Source organism: Protopterus annectens, chromosome 8.part0 (genome assembly GCF_019279795.1).
Source record: "Protopterus annectens isolate FY-2018-M chromosome 8.part0, PAN1.0, whole genome shotgun sequence".
NCBI classification, from domain to species: Eukaryota; Metazoa; Chordata; order Ceratodontiformes; family Protopteridae; genus Protopterus; species Protopterus annectens.
In genome coordinates this window covers 1,894,828,000-1,894,842,540 of record NC_056741.1, presented here as the reverse complement: position 1 = coordinate 1,894,842,540, position 14,541 = coordinate 1,894,828,000, and the positions used below count along the sequence as shown (strand labels likewise).

Below are 14,541 nucleotides of genomic sequence, written 5' to 3'. Positions count from 1 at the left end.
GTTTAGTTTACGGGTAAAGTCTGCAAAGATAACTGCAAGTCTCCAACAAATGTAATGAGCTTCTGAAAATACTGTAATCCTGTCCTTTATTTCAAATACTGTCATATGCATTTCAATACCTCAGGCTTATACGTTATCTAGTTGTGTAAATATTCTCTGCATGGCAACAATGAAAAGGCTTTCAATGTTGGTAATTCTTTAACAGTATCCTTATTAAAGCTTACTTGCATCTTACAATCTCCGACAAGCTTACATGATGGTCAATAAAGCATTGCTACTTTAATACAGAGCAACAGGGCAGTGCAACAGCATGCATTTTCTGAATAAGAAGAAGCATAAATCAACAGTATAAAAATATGACAGAAAACCAGAACATTCTGCAAAATCAAGGTCAGATGAAAAGCCACAGTCATACTTGTGGTCTACCTTGGATGGGGGAATACTCTGCACACTTACACTTCATAACAGCTCCTTGCCTTGCTTGGACACATCCAGAGCCGCTACAATGGGGAGTGGGGTGTAACAAGTAGGTCACAGTTTGAAATGTCTCTGGCTGACGGTGATGGCACTGACACTCGTACCTCTCAACCTCAGAGCAAGAAATCTGGACAAAGCCATACATAGAAGTGAGACACAGGCCCAAAAATAAAGACAATGTTTAAATATTGCTCTTATAAACTTAGAAAGATAATAGTATAGTAGCAGGTCTTGCATTTGTACGAATTTTTGAAGGTATGAAATCTGAAACTCAAATGTCTGCCATTATTTTCTAACTTCAGTCTTTAATGATTTGCTACTAATTTGCCAGAAAACCACAATTTTATGAAAAATAGACCAAAAATGTTATGCAAAAATATAAAATTGCCACACAATACAGCTGGGAACCTGTCAAAGAAAGGACACCTTTTTAAACTTAGTACTGTTAACTTGAGCAGCTGACAAAATAAGATCATCTACATGCATTTCTGAAATAAAAGTAATCTATAACTCCGATCATTACAGTTATTTATAATTGTAAACCCTCCACATTGTCTTCCAAAATTGCCATTTTGCAAAGGGATTATTAGGGGAGAGCAACATTTTGAGCCATAATTGGGGACAGTTGAGAGGTTTGGATATTCATAATTCTATAAAGCGATTTATTTGCATGTACCTCTCAACCTCTTAATGTAGGAAATCTGGACAAGGCCAAATATATTGGGGGAACATGCAAACAGTACTAAAAATTGCTCTTGTATAAACTTAAAACAGTTGATAGAATAACAGGTCTTGCTTTAGCATGCATTTTTCTGAAGGTTATGTCTGAAACTCAATGTCTGTCATTATTTAGTGACTTCATACCTAAATGATTTGGCAGAAAACCACAAATTTTATGAGGAACAAACCAAAAATAAGAAGTAAAAATCTATTCATTCTGCAAAATTTGGGAAAGTTGAGAGGTATAGTTCAGCCGGGGCTGTCTGAGTTTGCTGCCCTTCCTCCCTCACAAAATCATGGTCGAATGGAGCCATCCCCCCTGCAGCCATTCCAATGTCCCATTCCTTGGTTATTTCGCCCCATTTGCCATAAACACTGTAATGTGCATACTGCTTTACTTCTGCGATGACATGGATTTCATTTGAAAGTTTTATTTTATATTTTACAGCATAAACCCTAATAGATATCTGCTAAACAAAGCAATGCAGTCTCACAATGAAAATAGACTTCGTATTAAAACTTTTCTGCCCTTGAAACTCACATTCAATGAAACAGCATTGAAACCCACATTCAAAGAAAATGCATTTTGCCAGTGGCAGATAAAGATTAATTTTGGGCTGTTTTCAAATCATAGGTCCCTTGAACACGAAGCATACACATCCTCTTTGATACACCTTCCTGACTGTATAAATTGGGTTCCTATAAAATTATATTCCTTGTACAATACAGTACAGTTGAACTGCCCAATTCAGAACATTTCCATCATAAAAGTCTACTCAAACTTCAACAGTCCACCAGTATCAGTAAATATGCATGATCTCTGAAGAAGTAAAAGCCATCTAAATAATTCCACATTAAAGAAATCTGTTAACTAATGAAGAGGTTACTGTTAGCAAACAACTTTATATGTCATTGTTTCATCTACAAATAAAGTGCCTGTTGCCCTTGAGGAATAAATTGCTTATGTTGCATTAAAAAAATTATAATGCTAGTAATATTGCAATAGGGAATGGATGGCAAACTGATAACTGGTTCATAGTTACTAGGTATCTTCGCCAAAGAGGACTGCAGCATCCATCCCCTTTACAACAGAGTACAGTATCAACAATGGATCTACCTACTGTGGGAGTAGAACCCACAGCCTTCTGCATCAAAAGCAAGTACACACTACATGTTGTGCTATTTACAATGTAAGCAGACTCTGCATAAGCAGCACTAAACTTTTGTTCCCCTGCAGCTCTCAGCTCCTTGTAAAATCTACTCGACACTCAGCTGTATCTCTGAACTTTGCAGCAAAAGAAATCTGGACAAAGCCAAAATTTATTTGGGGGGGGGGACAAAAGCCCAAAAACCAGGGACACATTTTAAACATTGCTTGTATAATGTTGGAAAGTTGCTATAATAAAATGCTGTGTTACCACCATACATTTCTCTGCCAAGTATTGAACCCATGTCCCTGTGCAAAACAGCCAGAGCAACATACCACCAAGCCAAATCATCTATTTTTATGAAAGAAAGGAAGACTGAAACTTAAATGGCTGCCATTTAGAGAATTCAGTTCTCACCATAGCTGTCAACATCTTAGCACAAAACACCTGAACAAAGCCAGTAATGGGGGAATACAGCACCCCAAACCTATTCAGTGAGTTCAGTTATCACCATAGCTCTCAACCTTGGCACAAAAAACCTGGACAAAGCCAATAATGGGGGCATACAGTCCAAAAAATAGGGACAAATATCCACTGAGGACACCAGAGCAGGACATGCAGACTCCACACAGAAGGCACCCCAGCCAAGAATCAAACCAGACAACCCATAGTTGCCAGGCAACACTGCTACCACTGCACCGCTGCACTACTGTCTGTTTTAAGTAACAAAAATACAGAAAACACAGATTTTATGAGGAACAGAACAAATATGAGGCAAAAATCTGCAAATGTTTTAGAAATGGTGTTGAGTAGGGAATTCAGGCTCTTGTCACTTGGGCCCAAGGTACAGGGTTCAGGCCTTATTCTCTACTCACCACCATGAAGTAACTGGGGCATTTTACACAGACACACACAACCTACCTTACTCCAGAACGGCCATGTATGCGATCCTGTTTCTCCAATCCTTCTGTACTCTGCAGCTGTGGTCTCCCGCTGTTTTCCCCGATTGGTCCTCCATACTGGCCCACGCAAATGCAATCCTGTCCTCCATACTAGCCCGCGCATGCTGTGGTCTCGTTCTCCCGCGAGATGTGAGGAGGATGGAGCCTCCTGCTATTGGTCCAGCCTGCGGGCGATGCAGTCAGGTGACCTTCCGGTTTGTGCGCTCATCACCGCACAGATCTCTGGGTTGGAAGGGTGGAGTTAACTCCCTTTCCTATCCGGACTGCCTAACTGAGCAGTCTGGAGCTCAGGAATGCCAGAGCATGCGTGCTAGGAGTTCTGGTCTGCCTGACACAGCAGCCAGGAACTAAGCACGCATGCACGGAGTCTGAGATTTTTTTTATTTTTATATGTTCTACAGTGGGGGGATTGGGGACTTTATTTTATGCATTCTACATTTTACAGGTGGGAGGGCTGCAGTCCTATAGCACGAGCTGCCCCTTCTGCTGAGGCAATGTTGAGCAAGGGCAGCAATATTCTAGAAAGCTGTGCTGGCTTGTATGAAGATATAGAATGTTTAAAGCTAAAATCTCTCAAGTTGTTGCCAGATGTCACACCTGTAATACTTGCTCCATGTAGTGTGCCTATAGCACTTAGAAAAGACATGGATAACATTTGATGATAGCGTCCACATCAGATTCAAACATGACTTTTGTGGGTATTAAATGTAAAATGCCTTTGCAGGGTTTCAGAATATAAAATTGTCTTTGGTTGTAATGTTTACCTCTGACATCCAGTACACTGTCTGCATAAATGTGGATAGTGCAAGAGTTTTGGGCCAAATGATTTAAAAACTGGGGACTTGAGACTTTCATTAGTGCTACCATTAGTCAAATTCCCTTAGCCGGATCTCTGTTAGCTACATGTAAAGCCATTACTGTTCTGAAACTGCATGACTTTGTAGGTAAAGCAGTTGTACTCTTACATCAGAGGTTTGCATATCTAAGAGAGGGGAAGTTGGGCTGCAGCTCCTCATATGAGGGATACAGAGGGAGCGTTCCCTCAGCAAAACTTTTCATTTTCCTAGCAGTTATCTGCATTGCCCGATGTTAGCTTTTTTTGGTTGGATGTCAGGCATTGTGACATTAACAAATTTGTGTTACTATGCATGCAGGTTGCCTTGGCTGTACGTCTGCCTTTACCATGTGAAATGCATGCTTTCACTTTTCTTGGGTGAGTCAATGATCTGTACCTAACCTGCTCACTGAACAATACTTGAGTGAAAGGACATAATAAGAAAAAAGTTTAGTTTAAGAATTGTTGCTATTTATTGGGTGATGTTAGTAAAGTGTTGAAATAACTGTTCATGAAGACAGTTTTCCTCTGATTCCTTACAATGGTAACACACTTGGCAAACAAGGTCCTGCGTGATTTCATCTGGGAGAAGACTCTGAAATGATTCAGAAATAATTACAGTAACAGTTCATATTTTGTTTGCTGTTTCTATCTTGATATAAAACAAGTGTAATACTAATTCCAGAGTGGGGGATGGTGTCAGAAGCCTTGGCGAGATCTAGATAAGCTGTGTGAACCACCTCACCCTCATCTACAGCTTTGGTAACTGCTTCAAAGAAGTCTATTAGGTTTAGGAGACATGATCTGCATTTTACAAACCCGAACTGGGTGGGGTCCAGAGTTTGGAAATTACCAATGTCTTTGTTTATAAGTTCCATGGTGATACGTTCCATGACCTTACAGACCAGGCTCGTTAGGCTAATGGGGTGGTAGTTCCCAGGGTCCGTGGTGGCTCCCTCTTTGTGGAGTGGGATAACAGTTGCTGTGCGCCATTCAGTGGGCACAAAGTCTGAGGTGAGGCTATGATTGAACATTGTGCTTAGGTGGGGTGCCAGTTCATTCTGTAGTTCATGTAGAACGCAGCCTAGGATGTTGTCAGGTCCCATGGATGCTGTGTTCTTAGCTTTGGAGAGTGTGTTTTTTTTACCTGTGCAGCCGTGATGACAGGAACTTTGCATTCTTCCGGTATAGAGATTGGCCTTTTAGGTTAGCACTGAACCTATCTGCCAGGATGTTGGCAATATCAGTTGGTTCTGTATATTTAGTGCCATTGTTTTGTAACTCAGAGCAGATCTGAGTGTTGCCATTGAGATTCTTGACATAGTTATAGAATGTTTTGTGATTGTCTTTAGAATCGGTAGTGATTTTGTTTTCGTAACTAGCTTTGGAGGATTTTATGAGGGATCTCAGCTTCTTACTGAGGCTGACCAGGGAGTTCCTCCAATCATGGGATTTTACTCTTTTTTTTTGCAACAGTTAGTTTATTCTGTTGTAGAGTTTGTTTATGGCAGGGGCCACCAAATTGGCTTCCTTTTTTTGGAGGATAGCATCTTGGTTCTGTTAGGGATAGCACGATCCATGCACTCGTGTAAGTGCTTATAAAGTGCATTTGTGTAGGATTCAGCAGTTGTACCGCTATTGTCCATATGCATGGGTGTCGTGAAGTTGGCTGTGGTGAAGTCTCCCATGTTGGTAATGACCAGGTCTATGATATTGCTGCCCCTGGTGGGGGTGTGGATAAGTTGATCCAAGGCATTGGAATTTATGAATTCCAGAAAATGTTGAGCAAAAGAGTTGGCACATGAGTAGTTTTCCCAGTTAATGGTGAGGTAGTTGAAATCACCCATTATTAGGGTGTTGGGTTGTACCCTAAAATTTTCCAGTGTATCAAGAAATGAGGAGTGGGAATCCTGGGGCATGGTGGGGGATCTGTAGCACATTAAAATTTGGATTGCGGTCTTGCCCAGAGTTAGTTGCACTTGGATAATCTCGGATGCATTATGCTGAGCATCTAGCATGGAGGTGTGGCTATCCTTAATGAATATGGACACGCCTCCACCTTTAGTGTTTTGGTCCAGGTTAGGTGGCCGAAAGGTGTGGTATGAATTATAGCCTGGTAATGCAGGGATGTTCTCTGGAGCCTTGAACCAGGTCTCTTTCACTGCACAGATGTCGATGGTCTCCATTTTAAGGAGTGCCTCAAGTGAATGCATTTTGAGGTTTAGACTTCTAGCATAGAGTAGAATTACCCTCAGATTTTGCTTGCTTGTACCTGTTAGGGTGGTGAATTTGTCATTTGAACCTTGGCTAAAAAAGGCACTATAGGGGTGGAAAGAGCCTTAGCCAGTATCCTGTATCCCAAGAGTGACAGGTGTAGGCCATCTCTAGCAAAGCATCGTGGTCTGTCAGTCATGTCATGCCAGGTAGACAGATACTGGATCCCCTTAGAATGGCACCAGAAGTTTAGCCAATTGTTGAAGATAATCATTTTGTCCTTGTACTGTGGTATCATTTTGGGTGATGGCAGGATGCTACTCAGGGCTAGGGTGATACCTGCCTGGGATACAAGATCAGAGAGCTCCTCCATGTCTCTTTTCATGTAGTCCAGGGAGGTACGTCTCAGGTCATTCACATCAACATGGACAATGACAGAGTCATATTTGTACTTGTTGTGGATTGACCTGAGTGCATGCATTATGTGGCAGATCCTGCACTCGACAGGCAGCTGACAGAAACTTTCTCCTTGTTTAGCCTGGTGAGTGGAACATCAGTGTGCCTGACTATAAAGTCAACTATGACTAGAGTATTGCATACGTTGTTATGCCTTATGGGCTGTGGTTGAGTGGCACACTGACTTTGTGGGCTGTGTGTCATTTGGATTGTGTTGGGAGGAGGAGGTTGCTTGCATTTCTGCTTTGGAAGTCCCTTGCTTGAGCAGATTTTTATTGAGAGCCTTCGAATGTAGGTGTGTGTTTTGGTGGTGTAGGTTTTGAGGTACTATGTGATGAGTGTGGTGTTGTGCAAGGGTCCACCTTCTCCTCTTGACTGTCTAGTCCAGTCTTAAGTGAAGAGAGCTTTGCTTCCAGTTTGGCTATATAAGTGCATCTCTCTTAGTTTGTAGTGTTGGGTGGTAGGAGGAGAGGGTTGCCTGTGTACTGAGGCAATTGCTACATTGCCCCAAGATGCCCAGATTCATCAGGTGGATGGGAGAAAATACCGGGAGCTGACCCTAAGACATGCCTAGATAAGTGCTTATTTATTAAGTACTAAAAACTGTTTTCCTCTAGACAAGTGAGGAAAGTTGAGAGCTGTAGTAATGTATAGCTTATTTAGTGCTTACAATGAGTTCTGAACAAGTACTGAGCTCAAAGAAACGGATTTGAGTGCTAAAACTAAAAAGAAATGGGTAGTTCTGAGGGCAAATTTGAAGAGCAGGCTTTATAGCGCCAGAAAAAGTTTAACCCTAGCTAAGCGGCGATACATAAAGTGTATTTTTTATATATAACAGTAGCAAATGAGAAAACTGATTTAAAAAATTATCCAATTGATCAGTAAAAAAGCTCAAGACTGAACCCTGTCCCAGCAGTCGTCAATCAGACAAGTTCTAACTGCACACTCCTGCCAATAAGGTGCAGGGGAATCTTCTCCAAAAAAAGATGGTCTGGATTAGTGCTCAAGTTATACAAACAAAGCTAGATTCAGCAGGTCTGAATTTAGCCTATGCTACAGCAAACAAGGCATACCAATTTCAGAAAGAAACAGTTCAAATAAGCATGTACAATAAGCCTTTAACGAGAAACTCCCAGCTCAGAAGGGCAGAATCTACCCTCTCCTCCCACAAGAGTGCAAACCACACCTTCTTAATGTAAAATAACTGGCTCGAAGCCGAAGTGCTTAAACCAGAACTAGTACACTTTTAGTATAACAGACACTAAGTCTTCAGTCAGCAAATCCCAACCTAGAAGGATGTAAGCTACCTGCCCTGCCACAACAGTGCAGACCACAAACCTTCTTAATGTAAAACAACTGGTCTGAAGCCCAAGTGATTGAACCAAAGGCTTAGAATAACGGGTACAATTTAATCAGGCTACTAACAAGCAGTTATAAATGCAGAAGAATAAATGCAATTAAGTACTTTTAAGAACAAGCAGGAAAAGCTAAATAAAGTAATAAAATAGGAAGAAACACAAATACAGTAAAAGCAGATGAAAAAAGTGCATTTTTATATAACAATAGAAAATGAGCAACCTGATTTAAACAAATTACCCAAATTAACCAGTAAAAAAAGCTCAAGACTGATCCCTGTTCCAGCAGTCTTCAATCAAGCAAGTTCTAGCTGCACACTCCTGCCACTAGGGTGCAGGGAAACCTTCTCCAAAAAAGATGGCCTGGATTAGTGCTCAAGTTATACAAACAAAGCTAGATTCAGGATGTCTGAATCTAGTCTCTGCTACAGCAAACAAGGTGCACCAATTTCAGAAAGAAATAGTTCAAATAAGCAGGCAGGCACAATAAGCCTTTAACCAGAAATACCAAGCTCAGAAGGGCAGAATCTAGCCTCTCCTCCTGCAAGAGTGCAGACAACAAACATTCTTAATGAAAAATAACTGGCCTGAAGCCCTTTAACAAGAACTAATACACTTTTAGAATAACACACACTGAACCTTAAATCAGCAATTCCCAACTTAGAAGGATGTAATCTACCTGTCCTGCCACAACATTGCAGACCACAAACCTTCTTAATGTAAAACAACTGGTCTGAAGCCCAAGTGCTTAAACCAAAAGGCTTAGAATAATAGTTACATTTTAATCAGGCTACTACCAAGCAGTAATAAATGGAGCAGAAAAAAATACAATTGAGTACTTTTAAGAAGATGCAAAAGCAAAATAAAGTGCAATTATTTTGTTAGTAAAGTGCAAGGAGAGAGGAAGAAAGGAGCAGAACAATTCAAGGTCAAGAACCTAAGTGGGTTGGCCTTCCCATATGTTCTGTCTTTATTAAGTAGAGTGAGCACCAGACTGGGAGGGGTGTCCCAGATTAAATTTACAGTAGGGGCGGACAACTGCAAAGCCACCAACTATAACAACACTACAAGAATAGGGTAGGACAGAGGAAGAAAAAAACATTTTCAGGACAGACGAGCAACATAAAACAATGCCAGAAAATATATAAAATAATTCAGTCATGCAAACAATAATTCAGTCAGCAAAATTAAGACAATGCAGAACTCTGAAAGGTTAAAATGCCAAGAAATGTACTTATCATGCAGTGATATATTTCCAGATTGTTTATCACACTCCAGCCAGAACATCAGGAGTTTCCAACAGTGTATGCAGGAATTTACAAACAAAAACTGTTTTTAAATCAGCAAGCCTTGAAAGCAGTCAGATAACACAAAAATTGTTAGACCAGTCTTATAAACTTTACCACAGGAATAGGCGGGGAAGCAGTTTCAGGACAGATGAGAAACATAAAACAGTGCCAGAAAATATATAAAATAATTCAGTCAGGCAAACAATAATTCAGTCATGCAAAATTAAGACAATGCAGAACTCTGAAAGGTTAAAATGCCAAGAAATATACTTCAATCAGCTATGCATTTCCAGATTGTTTGAGAATCACACTCCAGCCAGAACACCAGGAGTTTCCAACAATGCATGCAGGAATTTACAAACAGAAACTAATTACCTTGCTTGTGAATTGAACAATGCATTATCACACCCAACCACTGAAGTGCTCTCTCTCTGCTTCATAGCAGCTAATTAGCATATCTCTGAATTGCACAACGGTAGTGCTCTCTCTACCTTATTAGTAGCTAATTACCATAGCTCTGAATCAAACAATGCATTGTCACACCTGGCCACTGTAGTGTTCTCTCTACCAGACCAGACAATGTGGTAGCCTAAGCATTTCCCAACAAGTACTTATATACACACACACACACACACACACACACACACACACACACACACACACACACACACACACACACACACACACACACACACACACACACACACACACACACACACACTGAATGTATGAATGCTGGCAAGGATGTGTTCACTTTTTTATACTCATGAAAAATAAGTATCTTAGTAGAGTGATTCTCCGAATCATTCCATGTATTATTCCACTACCAGCATAATTTCTGGAGGGAAAGCACATCTAATTTGAATTAGCCACTTCCCAGACTACAGCATTTGCATGGAATGTCACCAGAAAGACCCCCCCCTATGCTTTGTCCAATGCCAGTGTAAAACAGTAACAGGAGGGTGGTTTCTGAATTACTCAGGCTTTCCAAGGCGCAGAAACCTTTGGAGTTGAGGCTTCCATGTTACCATAAGCCTTGCTGAATCCCAAGGCTACTCTTTTTAAAATAGTGTTATGTATGTGTTTAATTGTAGCTGAGAAAACCTTTGACATCTTCTTAAAAAAGTAGCCAGAAGTTAAATGTTTGAATTCCTTTGTGTAAAGTGATGTGATAGCAGCAATCTGCAGAGTATGTAGTCTGCTGCAAGATAAATTCTGCAGAATTTCATTTATTAAACTGAAGAGCACTAAAGTAAAAATCATGTAACATTTGCTGCATTTTGATTTTTTTTCACTGAGATTTCCAGTGTTCATGGTACAGACTTAGTAGTCTGTTAACCCTTGTTCTTTTATTTAACCTTTAATACTCGTGCTCCGATATTAACAACAGGTCGTTCAGTTCACAGGAGCTTAACAGCTAAATGTAAAAAAGAATGCCACTGCCTCTAATGTAGTCATTAGGACTTGCTGATCTTTCAGAACAGTTGATGCCAGGATTTGGTACCTGAAACTGTTTCTATTTTAACTGCTACAAAAGCTTCTATTCATTGACTTAAGTTTCAGGTGACAGCAGTGAAGAATACATCTGGGGAGAAGCAAGGGACCAGTACACTAAATAGAATGACAGAAAATAGTGGCTGATTTGAAGAACGCACCTAAATGAAATTGGTGCTGTGGTAGCGTTGTCGCCTCACAGTAAGACATTGTCCTGTTCGATTTTCAGCTAGAGCGTCTTCTGTGTGGAGATATGCGTGAATGTGCATACCTTCGTTAAAGGTTGTGCGTCAGGGCCGGCAACTCGGCATGTAAAAATCTACTGCCAATCATTAGTGGACCGGAGTTCCGCTGTGGCAACCCCTAACCAGGAAAAGCCGAAAGAGACAACAACAACAACCTAAATGAAATAAAGACAATCTTACCTTTCTTTTGTCTAGAACACAGGCTACCCAATCACATATTATCCACAAAGACAATAATTAAATAAATAAATGTAAAACACAGAGATTGGGTATAGCGCATCTTAAATGTGAATTTCCTAACTTTAGTCCAAGGTGATGTCACAACACCTGCCTACTACATAAAACCCATAAAACAACACATAAGGTAGCAACACCTCTGTCTTGGTTGAAGAAAGTGTGACAACGTCCAAACAGCAGAGTTTGTGGCATTGTCATACTGCATTGTAGCAATATATTTTTTAATGAGTTTACCAAAAATTTTCAAACTGTGCTTATGATTCCGTATTGTAAACAAAAGCAGAAATATGTTTACTTTGTCTGAGAGTGATCTTTTCACAGTGAATGCAAAAATATGAGTTTAGACTGAAGTGAAACAATGAAAACTTGACTGCTGTCAGGAAGGTGGTGGTATGGAACAGAGTGAGTATGGACTGTGAAGCAGACTGAATGTTTTCTATATTGGAGCATACAAAAATTGTTTACTTCTGTGTAAAATTTGGTTTTCACTGAGAACCAGTGTGCTTCCCCGTATGGGTTGTGACGTTGTAGGCAGTACCTGATAAGAAGATAGGAAGGAACTGTTTTATATTGTTTTTAGTATGGCAGAGGTTGATGTGGTAGACAGATTCTGCACAGTGCATAGAAAGATGAACAGCAGCTTTGCTGTAGTTGGGTCAGGATCAGAAAACGTAACATTTGGACAGCATGTGCCAGAAGAGGTCATAAAAAAATACTGTTTATGGAAGTGCACTAGAGATGAACACATGATCGTTAGGCAAAGGATGTAAAGTAGTTTATAAGATTCCTAGATGCAGTAAAAGGTATGATTTTCATTGTCGAGTACAGTGGGCAAATATGTGGGATGCTGTTTATATCTTTTTCTAACTTTAGTGCAAGTGTCTCTTAATTGTTCCTTTAAAATAAATTGCATTCTCTTATGTGGGACTGAAGAAGGAAAAGGTGCACACAACAGAAAGGAATATATGATAGTTTGATTCAGTATTTATTTTGTAACATCACCAGCGGTATTGAAGACAACAGTGAATTAAATTTATTTCTTAGAATTTCTGATGATTATTCTTTGTAGTAGTCCTGGAATCCTGGAAAGTAAAAGATGAGTATGCTTGCTAATGAGTGCTGGTTTCTTTCTTTCTTGCAGTGAGAAGAACGCTAAAAAGTGGGCTGACAGATGACCTGGTCCAAGCACTGGGCCTCGCAAAAGCGTCTGAAATGCAGGTTTGAAATGACAACACAATGGAGAGAGCTGTTACAGATGGAGAACTGGTGTCTTTTATATGGTCTTTGCAAACAATCCATAGAACATGATGAACTGGATGCAGTAATGAACAATTCTCTTAGAGTTTACATTTACTGGTAACTTAATGCAGATTAAAGTGAGAAGTAATCTCCTTCAGAAATACAGTCAATTCAGTACCACTAGTAGGTTCTTCCATGTTCATTCCTAAGCCTGTGGAAATTACACATTTTAAAGAAATGCTGCACTATTTTTTTGTATGGGGATAGAGGTAGTAGTGTTGAACCCCCTTATGTAAAACCGAAAATAGAATCGGCACGACTGTGTTTCGGTTCAGTAAATCCTAATTGTAATAACATTGTAAACTCTCTGATCCTGAATAAGACTGACAATGCACCACTATTCTCACCTCTAGGTAAAAAGCATTTGTTACGAACTTTGTGAAATAATGCCTAAAATGGCGCAATGCACCACTATTCGCACCTCTGTGTAAAAAAAGTATTTGTTACGAACTTTACAAAATAACGCATGAAGTGACACAATGCACTACTATTCATACTTGTGGGTGAAAAAAAAATTTTTTATGAACTTTGTGAATAATGCATAACGTGACACAATGCACCACTATTCACATATCTGGGTAAAAAAGCATTTGTAACAAGCTTTTTGAAGTGCATAAAATGACATGTATTACTTGCCTTTTCAGGCAGTTGTTTCTTTTGCCTTAGTTACAATTTGCACATGATACTAAGCCATAGTATGCAAATGGATGCTCTGTTTTTGCAGCAGAAGTAGCCTGAACCGAGCACAATAGATTGCACTTAGTTGTATGCTGCAGCCAAAGCGCACACACTCCTTTTTCTAGTAAAAATAAATAATGTGCATGCTCCAACTTTCTCTGAATTCATTGTAGAGATTTGGGTGGGCACCACTTTCAGAATGCATCAGATCAAGTAATTTCTTGGTAATCTTTCTCCATTTTTGTAAGTAACATGATTTATCGATTGCCCTAATACTTGATATTTGCATAAAAGCTGCAGTTGGAAGTGGGCTGTTGTATCTTAGAAGGCTAGCATAACATGCAGTGAACAAAACAGCAAAAGTTATACAACTGCATCACTGTGGTGTACGTTACTGAAAATGGAAACCTGTTTTATAGTGCGTGGACTGCATATTCATATATTATGTAGATATTATATGTTGTGAATAAATATATATAGAACTATAGTTTGCATATGGATTTGCACTGGGAGTGTCATGCATAATGAATGACCATGTTTGAACAGTATTTGAAAGTGATTATATGTCTACATGCATTTTCAGTAGGCTGTGTTTCATTGTCATGCGGGACACTAGTTAATTAATGAGGTGTTCACATAAAAAGCTGAACATATTTCTCTGAGTGTTTACACTAGCAATGCATCTTATCAGTTAATGATAAACATTTATTGTGGTCTGAACATGTTATTGTCTTTCATTTAAAAAATGTGTTTTGTTTGAGAACTTCTCACATTTGTAAAATGAGTACTTAAATGCTGTATTGTGAATATATTTGTTGTACTTCTACCCATTGTATGAATCCTTGTTTTCTGTACATAAAACAGTACTTAAAAATGAAGACTAGTTTGCCTTTTATGGGTGTGTGCAACATTTCTTTTATTTATTTGTGTTAACCAAATGTGACAATAAAAGGACTTGGCACCACATTATAATTAGTCCGCAGCAGATCTAGACCAACAAAAATACACAAATTGCAGCATAACACAACATTTAGTGACCATTTCAATTAGAATACAACAAATCTGGAAAACAGTAAATACAGCTGGCATGGTGTTAGAAGTGGCCATGTATGGGAAATTGTAAACCTCAGTC

The 14,541-nt window shown here is 39.5% G+C and overlaps 1 protein-coding gene across 8 annotated transcripts in view; it reads left to right on the top strand.

The window, feature by feature from the left end:
• FHOD1 (formin homology 2 domain containing 1) overlaps nt 1-14,287 on the top strand; it is a 1,546,190-nt gene extending 1,531,903 nt beyond the window's left edge. For all 8 annotated transcript variants that reach the window (XM_044081394.1, XM_044081392.1, XM_044081391.1 and 5 more), the window contains one exon: nt 12,574-14,287. In XM_044081394.1, coding sequence (XP_043937329.1) covers nt 12,574-12,656 — 83 coding nt within the window. In that variant the 3' untranslated portion in view covers nt 12,657-14,287. The remainder of the gene's footprint in view (nt 1-12,573) is intronic.
• The last annotated feature ends 254 nt before the right edge of the window (nt 14,288-14,541 follow it).